Source organism: Syzygium oleosum, unplaced genomic scaffold (assembly GCF_021117445.2).
Source record: "Syzygium oleosum isolate NSW1041296 unplaced genomic scaffold, Sole_v2.1 Sole_v2.17, whole genome shotgun sequence".
Lineage (NCBI taxonomy): Eukaryota > Viridiplantae > Streptophyta > Magnoliopsida > Myrtales > Myrtaceae > Syzygium > Syzygium oleosum.
In genome coordinates this window covers 2,888,685-2,906,455 of record NW_026607501.1, presented here as the reverse complement: position 1 = coordinate 2,906,455, position 17,771 = coordinate 2,888,685, and the positions used below count along the sequence as shown (strand labels likewise).

General features: G+C 40.3%; 3 protein-coding genes across 3 annotated transcripts; 2 read left to right on the top strand and 1 right to left on the bottom strand.

Annotated features, from left to right (window-relative positions):
• Nucleotides 1–392: 392 nt before the first annotated feature.
• LOC115676729 (uncharacterized) lies at nucleotides 393–3,154 on the top strand. The gene is made up of 8 exons (XM_056319384.1): nucleotides 393–503; nucleotides 590–664; nucleotides 1,806–1,865; nucleotides 1,946–1,985; nucleotides 2,092–2,197; nucleotides 2,446–2,505; nucleotides 2,610–2,689; nucleotides 2,786–3,154. Exons 1-8 carry the CDS (start codon nucleotides 451–453, stop codon nucleotides 2,834–2,836), a joined length of 525 nt encoding a protein of 174 aa, XP_056175359.1. The 5' UTR covers nucleotides 393–450; the 3' UTR covers nucleotides 2,837–3,154.
• A 2,261-nt stretch (nucleotides 3,155–5,415) lies between these two features.
• Nucleotides 5,416–10,819, bottom strand: LOC115676598 (uncharacterized). The gene is made up of 6 exons (XM_056318948.1): nucleotides 10,411–10,819; nucleotides 9,449–9,583; nucleotides 9,176–9,269; nucleotides 8,787–8,881; nucleotides 7,325–7,492; nucleotides 5,416–5,819 (listed from the first exon to the last, which is right to left on the bottom strand). Exons 1-6 carry the CDS (start codon nucleotides 10,802–10,804, stop codon nucleotides 5,659–5,661), a joined length of 1,047 nt encoding a protein of 348 aa, XP_056174923.1. The 5' UTR covers nucleotides 10,805–10,819; the 3' UTR covers nucleotides 5,416–5,658.
• Nucleotides 10,820–12,294: 1,475 nt separating this feature from the next.
• LOC115663778 (zinc finger protein VAR3, chloroplastic) lies at nucleotides 12,295–17,758 on the top strand. The gene is made up of 7 exons (XM_030585757.2): nucleotides 12,295–12,775; nucleotides 13,620–13,737; nucleotides 13,857–14,203; nucleotides 15,464–15,580; nucleotides 16,830–16,946; nucleotides 17,066–17,164; nucleotides 17,254–17,758. Exons 1-7 carry the CDS (start codon nucleotides 12,387–12,389, stop codon nucleotides 17,363–17,365), a joined length of 1,299 nt encoding a protein of 432 aa, XP_030441617.2. The 5' UTR covers nucleotides 12,295–12,386; the 3' UTR covers nucleotides 17,366–17,758.
• The last annotated feature ends 13 nt before the right edge of the window (nucleotides 17,759–17,771 follow it).

The window sequence follows — 17,771 nt, the reverse complement described above, 5'->3', positions numbered from 1 at the left end:
TTAGGATAAAATTGTCACAAGTGTACCAGTTTGGGATTTTTGGTGATTAAAAAATTAGTTTTAGGTAAGTTTGTCACAGGGTGTACCAGTTTGGGGTTTTTCGTGGTATTAACCATTAAAAAAAACTAAAAAGAAGAAGAAGAAGAAGCGGAAATAAATACAAGGCGACGACTTTAAATTGCAATTGAATGATCGGGGATAATTTTGTTTTTCTTGACTTTGGATGAATTTAATCGGAAATAGCGCTGCCCTAATTTTAAAATTCAGAAAATAGAGTAAAACTGTCAATATATACCGCCCAATCTCCCGCAAAAAAACGAAAATTTGGACACGCTCTCCGCCATCCGAAACCCCTCTGAACAGAGCCGAGCGAGCCAGCCCAAGAGCCCTTTCCTTCCTCCCCACCCAGAAGCTTTGCGATTCACAAGCTCGCTCTCTCTCTCCCAAGAGATGAAGAAGAGGAAGGCAGACGAACTGAATGCCTATCTCTCCGGGCTTTATGCGTAAGCTCTGAAGTGATCTCCCCTGTTTTTTGCGCTCTTTGATTTGAGAAATCCGACCGACGCCGAAAAAGTTTGAAATGTTGCAGCCGTATGAACCGGTTAAATTCCATGGCACAGGAAAATCGGAAGTTCAAAAAGAAGAACGATGAGACCATATCGAGGTGATTCAATTTGTTTTTCCCCGATTTTTCTTCCGATAGGTTGCGATTTGTGACAGTGCCTTGTAGCAGGGGCCTCCCCAATTAGAATTATTACATATTTCCGCTCTTTAGGGTTAGAATAAAGCGCATTCATGTGAATGGGATGTGTTAGAATATTTAAAATATTACGTCATGCTTTCATGATAGAATATTTAAATATTAATATACGCATTTATCTGACAGCTTAAGCTTCTACCCAAATCCTATCGTCTCTCGCTCAAACATTTGGTGGCTATTGGCACATGTAGTCTCTGAATCTACTAGGTTAGAGTTGCTTGTCCCAGGGTAGCTTTCATCAATGAAACTAGCTTTGACCAGTTGAGATTTGAATTTGAACCCTGCGTATCGAAGTTTACTGGTATCGTCGATGTGAAACTTCTGTAAAACTCGTCGAGTTAAGTAACTACATTGGGATTTACCAATGTCTAGTTGATTTTAATTTACTAGCGGATCAAAGTTTATTAGTGTTGTCGATATGAAGTGACTGGTAAAGTTGAATGCATGTTGATTCATTATCTTAGTCGGTGAGCGCGGGAAATTTTTTACTGATTAGGCTGAAGAGTTCGAGTGTTGAATCAATCTACCTTTCAATAGACATCGAGTTTGCGTTGCTCTGTATTGACCGTGCTCTTGAGATTTTACCTATCGATGTTCGGAACCCTTGTTCCTGTCTTTCCCTTGGCAGTCTGAATCAGACTGCATTAGTTGAATACTCGATAATAAGTATGCTGATAACATTAATGTTCGTGGAATACTGAATCCTTTGCTTCATTTTCTTCTAGGTTTTAGATATCATGTGAGAGCATGATCGCTGGGCCTTCTTCTTTATACCTTTCATTTGACAAAAGAGATGCTTGGATTGAGGATTAAATGGCTCCACCTGCTTCTTATATGTTGATATTAGCTTAATCATGGCGTACTATACTTGTTCAATTCGTATAGAGCTGTTTAATTAATTAAGCCGATCCATGTTCTATTTCAACGACAAAAACTCTATTTGCATCGGTATGTTGAAATCTTTCGTCTTGTGGTTTCCCATGGTCATTTTATCGTGATCATTTCTTATTTATTACTTTCTTGTTATTTGTCCTTGGCGGGATAGTTTGATGTCTCAGATCAAGTCAGAGGTTGATGAATTGAAGTCAGAACATGAGAAGAATAGGTAAATTCAAATAGATACGTGCAATTTTTAACTTTGCTTCAGTATAATGTTTATATCTAATGAATATGTTCTTTATGTAGTCAATCTTTAGTGAAGTTACTTCAACAGAGTTTTGGAGAAGTAAGTGATTAAAATCGTAATATTTCTATTCTATTGAACAAGGTATACCTTGGTGACGTGGTTTTTGCTCAGAGAGAATTTCACTTGATGTGATGATGATGTGCAGTGTGAAAGTAGCATCACGAATGCAACTGCCAAGTTCCATGAACTTAATGAGAAGTTTTGTGAGGATAAAGCTTCTCATCATCAAGCCCATTTGCAGGCTTTAAATGGTAACTTTATTGGTTCCAAATTGTTTATAGGCAAACACCATCTACAATTTGAGAGAATGCTTGATAAACTGTATATTTCCCTAATGAATTAGCTTGTAACATACGCACCTTCATCTTAAAGAAATATACATGATGAACCATGATTGGGTTTTCTTCCAGTTTTTCCCAATAGAATGTTCTTGCCTAGTCTGATTACATATTTGGTTTTGTTGGCCATGTCCTTTCCCCATCATACCGCCATTCCATAGATATTTTGTCCAAATTTGAGGAGGAAAAGGAAAGGCTCTTCATGCAACATGAACAAATAAGTGAGTTCAGATTATCTTCTATTATATTCGATCCTTTAGAACTGAATCAAACTCGCCTAATATTTTACTGCTATCATACTAAGTCTATTACCTGCTCATAACAGGAGATAAGGAGAAGTCTATGATATCCACAATTGCTGATAAGGTTGCTGAACTGGATAAGTCCTTGAAAATACAAAAAGAGGTAATTTATTTGTTCAAAATACGGGTTACATTTTTGGAGTTATTCTACTTATGTGCACAATAACGGGTACATATGGACCTTCTTTTCGGAATGCAGATTGAAGAAGAAGCCGACATGTTGCTACAGACACTTTGCTCATATCTGTGAACGCCTCAGGTTCCCACCATATGGTAGTGCCTAATATAACTGGGCTTGAAGCACAACACCAGACATTCTTTCATGTCTCTCGACATGAAGATTTTGGGTTTGGCGACATTAACGAGCTATCATGAATTCTAGATAGGAAAAGGACATTGTTAAATCTCTTGCTTTGCACTTATACTGTTGGACATGTGATTATGTAATAGAAGGGGAAATGTAGCTTTAGCTTCTCATGTGGGAGCTTGAGCAGATTGTGCCTCGTTAGAGCTAGACTCAGTTCTTGTTGCAAGACAACTTGGCAACGGTGGTGCACGTTTCTCCTTCCGTTCGCTGTCGTGCCCTGTCTTTCCCAACAAGGAATTAACTTGCGCTCATATTAGCCTAGTATTCATGATATGTACGACTGTACTGGTACCATATGCAGAGTAGAGAAGATTTCTGTAATTGCTAGCTGATCTAAGTGGTTCGAACTAGCTAGATGGGACAATGTCAGCATGTTAGGCGGCTCTGTGGGGTTAGACTTAGCTGATAAAATGAAAGGCGCACACGATTCATACTTTGTTGAGCTAGTTACTCGCTGTAGAAATCCAATCTTGTGCCTGCATAAGTGAAGATTCTGGATTCTTTTGCTGGCAATAGTTAAATCCTATGAGGACCATGTATGCATTACCTTGCGACTCGAGTTTTTTCTTGTCCGGTGCGATGCATCTTCCGAACGGTCAGCTGATCATAGAAACAGACATTTGACTACTCGCATCGTCCTCCTTTATATTATAGGGCATTTAGCAGAAATCTGTCAAGTGAAGAGAACACACTGATAAGGTTTCACCCATAAAATGTCGTTGCGGTCATTCTATGGGTGAAACCTGCCTTGCCCAAGAACGTGGATAGGACGATTTACGAGCATTTCTCGCGTTTTAAGAAGATATATTCTTCACGCTGATAGTTTTTGCGAGGGAAATTATCTATTTAATCCTAAATATATTGTATGGATATCAAATTTTCCCTAAACTTTTCAAATTTTTTTCAATTTAGACCTGAAATTTTCGCAAAATTTCAGTGTAATTCTTCTAATCAATTTTCGCCGGAATTCGTTAACGTAGTGGTTGGATCATTGTTGCCGTCCTCCATGGCACACTGCCACATCAGCGATGTCCAACGAAAATTAGCTGGAAAGACTATATTAGAATTCCCACTAAATTGACAAAATTGGAAAATTTCAAACTGAATTCGCATTCGTTCAATAGATTTATAACTGCTTGGACAATTTCTTCAGTTTTTGCATGTCCCAATCATGGCTTGAGCAACGTGGGATGGTTTCTCAAGAATTTTCTTTATTACAAATTATGGGTAGAGAAACTGTCCAAACCCATAGATTTGTTCGGCCACAACATATTACCAAGCACTGCATTTTATCAACTTCTCAACACCTCAGTACATGCATAAATTTTTATGTTCCTTCATTACACTAAAAAATCACTTGCCAATAATGTCAATGCTTTTTCCCCTCGAAAATAAAAAAGCCATGAACATTGGTGAATTTCGACCCGCAATCAAACTATGTCCGGCGGGGCAATGCCGAGCTCCTTGAGCACCTCGGGGCACACGGGAAGAGGCTCCTTCGTAATGAACCCGAGTGGACTAGCCTGGCAGACTGGTGAGGCCATGCCATTGTTGGACGTGACCGCTGATCTGATCGCCCTTCTAAATGTAGGGAACGGTGTTGATTTCCTCACGCTCAGGCTTGTTACTATTAACGAGCGCGATCTCACATATTTCCTCCTCGCGGTCGCCGTCCTCAAGGAGGCGGGCACATCCTCGTTTCATTGGTTACGGTGCCAACAGACTCGACACTGTGTGGTACGCTCCCCCCTTCACGGTCTCTGCACCGCAAGCTCACCTTAGCACCACCGAACCGGAACCTCATCGTATCATGTCTGTTGTTACTTGGGATCTAGTATGTTGCATCATTTAGGTGAAAGTACAAAGTCCCATTTGCTTGCGTATATGTAGGCTTTTGTCAAAGTCAATACGCTAGTATCTTGTACGCATGAGTTTGGGGTACATAGGGGCACAGCTACGACATTCCTACGTTAACGTCTTTTTAAGCATCTGATGAAAATGACATTCCTACGTTAACGTCTTTTTAAGCATCTGATGAAAATGAACCGATGTAGCACATAGAGGGATACAAAATTAGCACCTTCCCTGAATCTCTGTCTATTAAACTGCAATTCCTGTTGTACTACATTTTCACCAGTAAAGGGAAATTTTCACTTCCGAGCACAATTCAAGCGCCAGTCGTTGCAACCTTTGTCTATCCACAATGCCCAGTCATGGCGCCAACTCGGCCGATGATGTCTCAGACCGTCAATGCTACAAACTCCGGACCCACGTGCCGGAACAAAAACGTGGGAGTTACAATTAGCGGATTGTCCAAGAACAGAAGAAAGGAAACAAACTTCTCATTTTTCATAACATAAATAGGGGCAGCACCTGGGTCCTGGCAGAATAATAGTCAAACCAGATAAACAGCTTATACACAAGAAACGGCCATTGTTTCAGCAGTACTGAATAATCACGTATATAAAACTCCTCCTTTCCTTCATATCGGTTGGAAATTATTACAAGGTGAAACAATGATGAAAGAATCCCAAAACTTTTGGTAAGACATTACCACCAAATATTATAAATCTTGGAAGGTAAAAAATCAAGAATATTATGGACTCGTCTCTTTTTACAGCTGGCCATACTGGGATACAGAACCAATTAGCGAGCATTAGTTTAAATAGCAGAAAGCGTGTTCCTGAATCTACCAGGATTCCAGTTTAAGCCTTAATCCTCGAGGACTCTCCCACAGCACTCTCCATTCTTGAGTACCATTCACCAATACGAGTGTGCTCCACCATATCCCTACCAGATCTCAAATAACGGATCGGTCTTAAAACACCAAAGACGGCAAGATCAGCCAAATTAGGCTTTGAGCCCCCTGAAACAGCAGATATTATGATGAGTAAACATCTTGACCACAGAGGTGCGGACACCATTATGAACAAGGTGCATATGATCACAGACAATCTTTCGTGCATTTAAAACTTTCCTCCAGCATTCAACTAACAGCTATATCAATAAAAGCTTTATATGAGTCGCATAAAAGGTTTTCACCTCAAGCATTATCACTCTAATATGCTTAAAAAGGTCAGCAACACAAAGCATCATGCCAAAAGTACACACTTCGAGAATCGATAGTTAATGAACATTTCCTAAATCTCCCGAAAAAGGAATTTGCCACAACTTTCAAGAATAAGAGAGCATATCTTTTATTGCCTACATCCCAGCCCAACTTTTTAATGTAGGTGGGAGACATCACTTATACACCAAATTGTCTCATATCCTGTTAGCTCACAGTGGAGATGCTATTATTAGTACTTTGTCAGAAGGCAGAACCTCTGTCCATCATCTCTACAGGCCCAAAGTAAATAAACATAATAAACCAAAGAAATTGATCTATTAACTTTTCTAGCTTAACAAATATGTAATTTTGAACCTTATCATATTCATTTCTAGGAAGCCACCCCAGCTTAAAGAAAAACTAGTTTGTATGCATGCGCCACACTCATATGCAATAATTTCATTTTATGCAACGTCGTAATGAATCAATAATAAAGTCAATAACTTCCATTGGGTGACAAATAAAATACTTGACATTGTTTTCGTTTTTTACCACTAAATGAATTTTATTCTAGAAAGCAAACACTAAATGAACATTTTACTATTCTTTCAATAACTTAATAGAACATTTATTCAAAAATTGAAGGAAAAAAATGAAAGAAGATGAAATTGATTGTTGCATTGTAGGAACAATTACAGAATTTCACCGGGTGCACTTTTTAGTAGAAAGCTGTAGTTAAATTATTGCTGTTATAATTGCATCCTTGTTCTCTGGCCAATGTTATGTTTTTCTCTTTAAAACTAAATTGCATTACAATATTAGAGTAGAAATCAAATGAAGGGAAAATGGGAAATTTTAGAGTAAGAATAGGGTATTTTGGCTTAAATATATTGATACGTGCTCTCTTACAAATTAAATGATACACTACTTACTTTAGGCCCAAAAGCTTATCCCAGTAGATGATGAACATTCAGCTCATCCATTAGAGTTGGTTACCTATGTGAGGTGCAGAACAAATAAAACCAGTGATGCAAGTAAAGCAATCAGTGCAAAAGCCAGTGGCCCATCCAAGGTGGAGTGTGACAAAGGTGATCCAGAACTGTATAATCACAACATCTGCCTCCTTTCACAAAAATTTCCCTTCTATCAGGGAGGGGTAGTTACCTCACAATAGCCTTGCAGAATGCAAAATGACTACACCACATGCATTGAAAATATGTAATACACAATCTATCAAAAGAGGTCAGTAGATAAGTAAAAGACTGATATAATTATTAAAAGAAGCATGTTTCAAGCAACTATTCCATATCTAGAGTGCATACCCAAGAACTCCCTGCCGTTTAAGGCATCAACCCATGTCTCCGCAGCATCATAGAGGGCAGCACGTTCATCAGTAATATTGTACTTCTTCTTTAAGTTCTTGGATACAAAGTACATTGCAGCAGCTCCAGCATATTTTACCGTAATTTTCTCAGTGAAGCTGAAATTACCTGGAATTACAGAATGTGTAAATCTAGACACCAACGCAGCCAGTTCTACAGAAAGATTCTTACAACAAACTGAAAAACATTATCGACCAAAGTATTGCAAATAGATGGATGACACTAAACACCCACCTTGCACATTTTTCTAAAGCAATACCAATATAATGAACTTTGAGCATTCGACATTACAAACACCAAAACAACCAAATTGGATTTGAAAGATAGCAAATCACCTCATCAGCAAATCAACATAACTAAGTCCTTTTCCCCTCACACTCCCTCAAAAATAAATTCTCCTGTTATGCAGCATGATTATGTGAAACAAAAGTGAACACATTTGACAACTTAAAAGGTGACATCACCACAGCAGGCCAAAGCACATAACATATATCACTCCACTGCAATATGTCAGTATATCACGTTCCAGCTTTCTAAGACAAAATAAATCAGCAATATAAGCCAATCCAAGCTCATGGCTTCATTTTACATATTTATGATCACATTATGATGAGAATTACATAAACAAATCCACTTTTTATTTATTTGAGCCAAGTACATGGCCATATTTGAGTAAAACAAACCCATGAAGCCAATCCCAAAGGCAAGTACCAATGCATTAGTTTTGCAATCATCCAATGACGCTTACAGCTCATTTCAAAATCATGCATTTCCATCTATCTACATCATTAGGAGTTAATTCCACCTGAACAATATTAATCATAGACAAGAACCCTAGATGGAATTCCTTCAATCAAACCGACTGAAAGGATATATATTATCAAACAGCCAAGCTATATATCATACAGCAAAACAAATGGCATACTTTGACAGCGACCAGATCGGCATGGCTTTTACTCCACGGATTCTATTTCAATTGTATCTATAATAGCTATAATAAAAAATACCAATGATAGATCACGCCAAAGAAAACTTATGTAATTGGCTCCGTCATTCATCTCCACATATAAACTACAATCTCTTAGGTGTCAATCATATAGAAACTTGCATACAACAGTTTGATGACTCGCTCTACTTATCCAGCAATTACTGTTATCTGTAGCCTTGGCTGCTAAACACTCTCCTGGGTCGTACACATGAGCTGTTATAGAGACGAGATGAAGAAGCATACGTTGCCCTCCTAGTGAAGCAATAAAAAATATATCCTCCTATCCTACCAGATGAGCAGCATACAACTTATCAATCATCTTCTTTTGCTGCCAAACTTATCAATCATCTTGGCGAGGAAGGTAAATCAAAATATCAGTTGTAACTTCACATCAAAATAACAAGCATGTCTTACCATTGCTTGTGATATAATCAAATGACTCGAGAGCCTCGGAGGTATTCCTGTAGATGTTTGGTGATAAGACATGCACCAAGTGATTGTCAACCCATCTGTAGTTAGAACAAATTGAAGCACAATCATCAACTCTTCGCATGATATTGGAAGTTTCTAGACTTACACTATAGCTTAAGGCACACAGATGAAGCCCCATTTGATCTGGCTGATACTAAGTAAATAATTAATGCACACGATTTGGATGGCTTGCAAAAGATATGAGATTTCCCAAATTTGTATTAACAAGTAAATATTTCTTTACGGTCTGCAATTGACATGGTGGACTTTATGAGTGTAGCTGTATCGTCGACAATAACACATCATGTCATATTATAGAAAAAGGAGACCACCTCCGCCACTTTTTCTCTTCATCGTCATCATCTTCTGTGGCTGGTTTGGCTGACTTTTCAGGAAGAATTTTTCGACCCAGCTTGTCAATGATAACTGCAGGATTCAAATTTTTCATTTAAGGTATGATCACAATGGCACTCAAAAGTAACAAGGGGCTTATGGGCTGAATAATATAGAAAAATATCCTCAATGAACATAGTTTTCTCACTGTGCATTTAAAGGTAGACAAATTCACGAATATAGGTTGTAGCAACAAAAGGGGAACACAGAACCTGATGAGTCAACTAGCTGCTCGCCATCCACCATCAGTATAGGAACCTTCTTGTAATCGGACCATTTTATCTCTTTCTTACTAATTGGGTTTACTTCAACAACCTTGTAGGGGATGTCATAATAGTCCAAAAATGCTGCAATTGACAGGAAACTTGAACTAAGTACGATATGAAAAAGAACAGAAAAATGGAAGAAGAGGACAATATTGACTGTGAGACCATCCTGCTTGGATTAAATTGATAGTCGCAACAAGAAATAATTGTAACAGGTCACTAACCAAGAAATGCACTAGATCAATACTTTTTTCTATTCCACCTCTCAACATACAATGATTACGGCTAAGCTACGATAGGTGAGACACTAATTTGTGATTTTCCAAACCCGATAGAGGATTTAAGGGTGCCATCTATGCGGCCATAAGCCATTAATACAAGCAAGATCCCGAATTTCATATTATTTGGCGCTAAAAGACAAAAGGCTCACGTCTCCATTTTTCAAGCTTCCGAGGTGTAAAAGATGAATAGTAAGAGGCTGCATAAGAACAGAACCGACCCTTTCCATTCACAATCAACTACCAACAGGCATATTATGCAGCAGCGCCTTTAGGAGATCAAATCTGACCAAACGTATAACCAGAAATTTCCAAACAAGGTTCCAGTATCCAACTTTTTCATCTTTCTAATTGAATTATACAATTCGCCCACTTCCCTGACTAGTTGTTTAATTCCAGATGCATCTTGCCAAGATTCGAAACAATTTCTCTCTCTCTCTCTCGCAAAACTATCACCGGCGGGAGCACTTCAAAATTCAACTAATTCAGCTCAATCGAAGCTTTGAAAGAAAAATACAACAAAAGCACGCAACTACACCAGATCACTCAAAACGACATAGACAGAGATCGCATCATCGCCCCCAAACACCAGACAGAACGAACGAACAAAGCCAACGCAGGGTACCTCACCTTTAACTTTGTTGCAGAAGGGGCAAGCTTCGTATTGGTAGAGCACGACCTCCTTCGGGACCACCTCGGGCGACGGCGGCTCCTTCGCGAGGACCTCGCCGGACAGGGCAGCCGACGCGGCGGAGGTCGCGAACAGAGCGCCGGCAATGCCGAGAGAGGCCGCCCGGGGCGAATCGAGCAGGCGGGAGAACCAGCGGCCGCCGGCGCGCCGGGAATAGGCTCCTCCGCCGCCTCCGCCGCCGCCGCCGCCGCCGCCGTAGAGAGCCGCCTGGAGGAGGCGGTGGCGGCGGTGGGGGTGGACGGAGGCGGCGGAGGAGCCGCCGGCGGGGGAGGCGAGGACGCGGGAGAGGAAGGAGGAGGGGGCGGCGAGGGCGACGGAGGAAGCCCTTCTCATTGCGGCGGAGTGACGTGGCGCGGCGGATCTCGCGGCTCTTCCACGGGCTTCGCGCGTTGAATATGGAGAAGAAGGAGAAGAAAAGGGAAGGACTTCGAGGGGGTTTATGGCGACGATCCGGGGGGTTTTTACCAGCCAAGGGGGGACGAAAAATGGGGACAATAAATAAATAAAAAATCGATAGAAACTTCTCTTTTTTAATATATGTTTGTCAAAATAAAAGATAAATATATATAAATATATATATGCTGCATTTGTATGATGTTTAATACGATGAAACTATAGTGTTTTATAAGATTATGATTTGATTAATCAAATTAAAATGAAATGTTCAGGTCACCGGTTTAGTTATTTGAATGTTGTATGCTTATCAAAAAAAGTTAAGCTACACAAATTAATGTTAAGGTACATTAACGTTATTCGTGACCAGATAATTAAATCTTCTTGTAAAAATTAATATACAAGACTAATAAGAATTGAGATTTGAGGTACAGTGCCTAACTATAAATTTACATTTCCATGTCTATTAGATTCTTAAAAAATCAGTGTCAAAAACAATTGACGTGCACAAGTGCAAAACTTTTCAAATTGGGTTTGGTCGTCGAGGTAAAATTTCTGATAAGATAAATTAGGTTAGAAATATGTCGGATTGTCCATATTCTATATTTTTCTTCCAAAAAATATTGTAATGATTGATATAGCCGAGTGCAAAGTCTATGAATTCGGGTGAATTTGGGTTAGGATTGGACCCCAACAAAATCTAAAATAGGTTATTTAGAATTAATGTCGTCGTGACGGACAGTTAATATTGACGTTGATTACCACCACCGCGATTGTACCACTATACAACGGCCATTGTCGCTTGAGGAGTGGAAAACAATGGTGGCTGCGCAGCCTTAGATCTAAAGAAAATCTTGGAGATGAAGAGAGAGGGAGAATCGATCTTAGACGACCATTCGATGGTGGTCGCTCAAATGCAACGACCGCCATGCCGTGGTCAATAGCGATGCCAATAGAAACAACGATACTTGAACTTTGTATTCCTTTTCTTCGATAAGACGATAGCAAGCTCTCCATCAATACAAAGAAACTGCCATCGACGGTAAGCTCACCTATAAATGGCGGCCCTCCATGGCCAGTAATGTATAAGCCATCCTTGCTCTAGTCACCAAGCTCACTCTTCCTCAACCGCTTATCGACTTAAGCATCGGAGGGAAATATCGAATCCAAACACCCTAATCCGTTCTCTATGAGTATAGCCTAAAGGCGAATTTCTTCATCGGAGCCCCGATCATCGATCGGCTCCATGACCCAGATCTCGTATCATCAAAGGTCGCGCGACATTCGAATTAAGTGCCCGACGCTGAAATTGACCTTAGGTACACATATTTTTACTAGGGAGTCGAGAAGGAAAAGGCATACCTTAGAAAGGAAATCATTTTCATCTTATGATTGCTACAGCGTGCATAAACCCTCTCTCGTCTTCCCCCAAAAACCCCTCTCGAACCACACCGCTCAGCTCCATCCATGGACACCGTCTAGAGCCCCTCCCTCCCTCGCCACCGTCAGCCACCGCAGCACAATGTCCGCCTCCAAGCTCTTCCTCTTCGGCACCGCCCTCTTCCGCCCCCGCGCTCCCCTCCCTCCTCCGCCTCCCCTCCTCCTCCTCCCCAGGCCGCTCCGCTTCCGCAGCTACTGCTCCTCCGCCTCCGCCGCCGCCGAAGCCGCCGCGCCCGTGGCCTCGCAGGCGCCCCTCCTCCACCACCCGTGGCCCGAGTGGGTGAGCTTCGTCGACCGCCTTAAGGCCAAGGGCTACCTCGCCGGGCGGTCGCCTCCGGGCGAAGGGAGCGACGAGGTTCCGGTTGGGAAGGAGCTAGGCGACGTCGTCGAGGACGGCGCGCTGTACAAGGAAGTAGGTTCGTTGAAGGATCCTTGCCTCAGCTTCGCGCGCGACAGATACGACGTTTTCAAGTAAGGAGACGCGGACCGTGGCCTATCTGCTCTTCGCTCGTTATGTTTGTCGGGGGGGGGTTTTTCCTCGGTTCTTTTGGAGAAGTGGGTGTTGTTATTTTTTTCCATCTGGAGGTCTTTTAAGTAGTGCGTGTGATCAGATTATCGGATTCGGATATGAGTTGTCGGCTCTCATCTTCAATGGGGCTCAAGAATTGAGGGTGTGTTATATTTTGGTACCAATGATTGCATTTGGAAAGCTTAAGCTGATAGATGATTACTTGTTCAGATATTCAATCGCTCGATCGCACGACCTCACATATAGGCTTTGACTTGCTCTCATTTTCAATGAGGCTCAAGAATTGAGGGTGTGTCATATTTTGGTACCAATGATTGCAATTGGAAAGCTTAAGCTGATAGATGATTACTTGTTCTGATATTCAATCGCTCGATCGCACGACCTCACATGTAGGCTCTGACTTGCCTAATTCTAAAGCTTTGAAATTAAGGAGACGAGCGAATAGTCTATAGATTCAAACACGGTGCAGAGCAGGGTCTTTAATACTTTGGTGCGACAGTCAATCACTGTGCAACTATCGAGGCTGCTTTTATTTGGTGTGAGGTTCAGGTCTGCTAGAAGAATGATTGTTTCGAATCATTGTGCGGACTCACAAACTTCGCGCACAATGCTGTTGATTTGTTTGGGATAGAAGTATGACCAAACTACGGTTAGAATCTTATCAAGGCTGAGCAATTTGTCGGGCTGGCATCAGCAGCCACTTGTGGCATTTGACATTTGTGTTGAAACTGTTCTTGAATACAATCATCCCAATTTTGAGTCATGATCTTGTTGTTATTGGTGCAGATCGTTGTCTTTACAACACATTCAAACAGTGGTGGAGCATGGATGCCCCAATCTTCTTCGCAAGGCTGTCAACTCCGGGAAAAGGTTGAGAGTCTATGTGCGACTCGATGAAGGGGATGTATGTTTATATATATTTTTCATATTCAAGTCCTACTCTAACTTTTGTTGCATTTCTATAGATTTTGATTGCCTACATATGGGAAGCTACTTCATCTTGACTGAGATGATTTGATGCAGGTCTGCAGTGCGTGCAACCTGCGAGGCTCTTGTGATAGAGCTTATGTGATACTCAAGGAATCTGAAGCTGCTGCTCGCACAGTAGATATTGTCCGGATATTGTTATTCTATGCAACAGATCCACTTGTTTTTTCAGCTGGTCAGAAACCTCCTGGGAGAGACCTTGTTGAATCATCTGCGAGGGAATTGCTTTCTCAGTTAGTTAAACTGAGTGAGACATCCCCTGATCCAGAACTCCCCAAACCTGCTACAAAAGCTCGGCGTGCAGAAAAGCAATCAATTGATTTTGTTGACGATAATTTGTCACAAGATGTGGAAATGAGGAGGGGTGACTGGATGTGTCCCAAGTAAGTCTGTTTAGGAGATCGATATTAGTACAGTGTATTTGCTTTAGGTATGTTTTGTGCTCCTATGGAGATTAATAGAGTCAACAAGTACTTATAGAATTTTTATCAGATTCCTTTATTTGTGTGTCTCAGTGCATCTAAATTTAAGCAGTGTTTTGAGTGTCTGTGGGAAAGTCCTGAACACATTGCTCCTGATACTGGTGAGAGCCTTCTTGATATTTTCCTTGGTTTATGGCTAGGTTTTCTCTTATGTTTGATAAGTAAGCCGAGAGCCCACTGCTTCCATGCCTTTGAAAGTTGTGATATAAAGTGGATTCTGTTTCTTGAAGTTTGAGCCCTTGCAAATTAGTCTGCTAGTGAGCCTGAGATGCATGAGCGGAACCAAAGCTCCTCCTTTTTTTTTGTATTAAGCCGTTGCTAGATAACCTTCTTGTCAATGTATTATAGTTCCATATTTTACTTCTAACCTATGATCTAATATCTTTCTCTTTGCTTGGTCATGTTGCACATATCTTTCCCTCTTGTTTAAGTTTTTCTGGCTAAATTTAAAACTCGCATATCATCACATTGAGATGTTTTCATTCGATGTGACCTTGTGATTTACTTTCCGGCAATTGCCAATATACTTGTGGAGCCATATATTTCTATGGTCCTTCATGAATCTTTGGCTGAGCAAGCTCTGTTGTCAACAAAATACACTGCTCCATCAACTATTAGCAGCACCACAAGTGATTGCTCTAAATAATTTCAGTCTTTAGACTGTCCAGATATTGAGGAACTTGTGTCATGACTTCTGCGAGGATTAAAAATTTTGGTCGGCAAGCAATCAGATTTGATCTTAATTTATAAGCATAATTTCTTCTATAAGAACCATACATTTCCACTTTTTTGTTTTTTTGTGTTGGGGGATCAGCAACTTCATGGGAAATATAGTAGGCCAGCCATTGCTTGTGATTAGGTTTTTGACTTTTGACTCGTTGATTTAGCCTGAAGCTAACTTTAATTTCCAGTTGAGAAAGTCCTACAGCAATCTTTGGCTTTTCCATTTTATTCCCAAATCTGATGTCTGTATCTTTTGTTCTTCTAGTTATCAAGGGGGACCTTTTGAGAATTCTTCCTTATAGTGTTAGCTTCAGCAATATTTTTAGTTAGATGTGATGATAAGATTTTGGTACATTGCTTACCTCTTTTTCTGTTTGATCTACTGCTTGCTTGTGTTTTTTGCCTCTCGAGGAACTTATGGCATTCATTTTGTGGCAGATGCAATTTCTTGAACTTTGCTAAAAATATTCGATGCTTAAAATGTAAGGAAGATGGCCCCAAACAAGTTGACATGGGTAATGTCGAGGTTAAGAAAGGAGATTGGATCTGCCCTGAGTAAGTCCTTCTGTTTGTTCTGCTGTGTATTTTGTTGATTATGGCCTATTATCTTGTGTAGGTCATTAATCAAAATGATATCTGATTTATAACATAGTCTAGTTAATTTATATGGTTTGTATCTGTCATTTGAGCTGTCCTGTTATTGACAGATTCTTTGCTTCTGAGTGAATACTCCATCACTTTACTTTTATTTTCTTTGACACTGACTTAGAGATTCTAATCGATGTGCAAGGTTGCTTTACCGTGAGAATAGGGGAACTGTAGTTCTTTATGCTTCCCGTGGGGTAAAAGCATTACAGACATAAGGTGCAGGATTTTAGCGACTAAAAGATGTTTAAATGGGCAAGCGCAGGTTGGGACATGAATGAACATCCGAATATGAGTTTAGTGACTAAAAATAGGCAAGCACAAGTTGGGAATGAATGAACTTCTTTTTGTTAGTATTGTTAGATTATGATCTTGGATTCTGCTTCTTGGTTGAAGCTTATGTAGATGGGTAGAACAATCTTGAATGAGGCCATTTACTGTTTAAGATATTCTAAGGATTGCATGCATTTTCTGTGGAAGTATGTCCTGAAAATTGTTGCTTAGTTTCCTAATATTGTCAAGATTTTTAGAGGATTTTTCTTGACTAAGAAAATTTCCTGAAAATTCATTGTCTTGCTCTGTTGAGCAGTTGATCTCAAGTCCAGTTAGAGTATAATTTCCTGCAATGTATTCAAAGTCTCTCAAGTGGGTCAATGCGAAGGTAATCTGATCAAGCATTTAGATCGGACTGCAAAAGGAAACCTTTTTAGATTGGCTATGAATGAATCTTCTTAGATTTGCTGTGCGTTTCTGGAAAGAGAATCATTATTCTAGAAAAACAAAATGCTGATATAAAAGCTGCAAATTTCAGAATACCCTTGTGGCATGATTGAGCTTTTTGTTCCATTTTGAAGATGTAGTGGTTTTAAATGACTTGCCTACAACCTTATGCATGAAATGCATTGACTCTTTCTATTCTTGAAATAACCATTTGGTTTTGATGCTTCATTTATACGTTCCTCGGGATGCTTTTCATACCCTGCAAATGAGCAATAATGGCTGAAGAATAGTTGTAGAATTAGTTCTCTAATGCTGCCTTTCATGTTTTATGTTATGAGATCACAGATGCATCGATTGCTTAATCACATGAAATGGGAGTAATTCAGATTCATCTGCATACAAAAGCTAGAGTGACACCCATTCACATTATGTTTTGCAGATGTAACTATGTCAATTTTTCTAGAAATGTACGTTGCCTAAAATGCAAAACTCAGGGCCCAAAGAAGGTTGGTGTCGATGAGGTGGAAATGAAGCAGGGGGACTGGAATTGCCCAGAGTGAGTTCTTCAGATCTTGCGTCCCCCTTTAAAACTTTCTCGTTTATGGAATTAAGAGATTGTGTGGACTTGTTCTAGCTATTATCTGAAAGTAAATTTTTGTGTTACTCTGTTTGTAGGTGCAGTTTCATGAACTTCGCAAGCAAACAGAAATGCTTGTGCTGTCAGGAGCCTCGTCCCAAAAGAAAGTTAAATTATGGAGAGTGGGAATGTCCTTCGTGAGTTTCTCTGCCCTTTTGTGTCACGCCATTTCCTGCCTGAATGGCTGCGCGATGTCCTTTTCTGAATGGCTGATGGCTTTATACAGGTGTGACTACTTGAATTTCAGAAGGAACGCGTCGTGCCTAAAGTGCAACCACGGGCGGCCCCAAGAAACGAGGACGGAGTATGACGAGCAAATATGGAGGAGCCCTCGTTAAGCTAAATCTCAATAAGGCGGTCGGAATAGTTCGATGGCGTGATCTCAAGCAAGCTGCTTCCGTTTGCTTACGTTCCGTTTATACGGCATGCAGAAAGAGCATTAGTTTTCACTTTCATTTTGTTTTGTAAATTTGTAGTTTCCCCAAATTTTGTGAGTTAAAATAGAAGAAGAGATATGATTATAAGTTGACAAATGGGATCTTATACGCTGTATGGCCCGCCAAGCATTCCGTTCCGGTAAAAGAGGTTGGTGTAGCTACTGCATATTTTGGCCTGATGTTCTAAGGAGTCATACTGATCATTTTGGTAGCTCTATTAGAATAGTCTATAAAATTAGTATATTAAGTGATGTCATGGCCATTTGCGCTTTCAATAGAAAACATCATTACCTACGTTTACATACCA

Excerpts from the sequence above, each read along its gene's own strand:
- LOC115676729 (XM_056319384.1), top strand. The coding sequence starts at position 451 with ATGAAGAAGAGGAAGGCAGACGAACTGAATGCCTATCTCTCCGGGCTT. Across the intron at positions 1,986-2,091 it reads TTCAACAGAGTTTTGGAGAA|TGTGAAAGTAGCATCACGAA; the intron begins GTAAGTGATTAA and ends GATGATGTGCAG. Across the intron at positions 2,690-2,785 it reads CCTTGAAAATACAAAAAGAG|ATTGAAGAAGAAGCCGACAT; the intron begins GTAATTTATTTG and ends TTCGGAATGCAG.
- LOC115676598 (XM_056318948.1), bottom strand. The coding sequence starts at position 10,804 with ATGAGAAGGGCTTCCTCCGTCGCCCTCGCCGCCCCCTCCTCCTTCCTC. Across the intron at positions 8,882-9,175 it reads GAAGAGAAAAAGTGGCGGAG|ATGGGTTGACAATCACTTGG; the intron begins GTGGTCTCCTTT and ends TTCTAACTACAG. Across the intron at positions 7,493-8,786 it reads TGATTATATCACAAGCAATG|GTAATTTCAGCTTCACTGAG; the intron begins GTAAGACATGCT and ends CTGTAATTCCAG.
- LOC115663778 (XM_030585757.2), top strand. The coding sequence starts at position 12,387 with ATGTCCGCCTCCAAGCTCTTCCTCTTCGGCACCGCCCTCTTCCGCCCC. Across the intron at positions 13,738-13,856 it reads TGCGACTCGATGAAGGGGAT|GTCTGCAGTGCGTGCAACCT; the intron begins GTATGTTTATAT and ends GATTTGATGCAG. Across the intron at positions 15,581-16,829 it reads GGAGATTGGATCTGCCCTGA|ATGTAACTATGTCAATTTTT; the intron begins GTAAGTCCTTCT and ends TATGTTTTGCAG.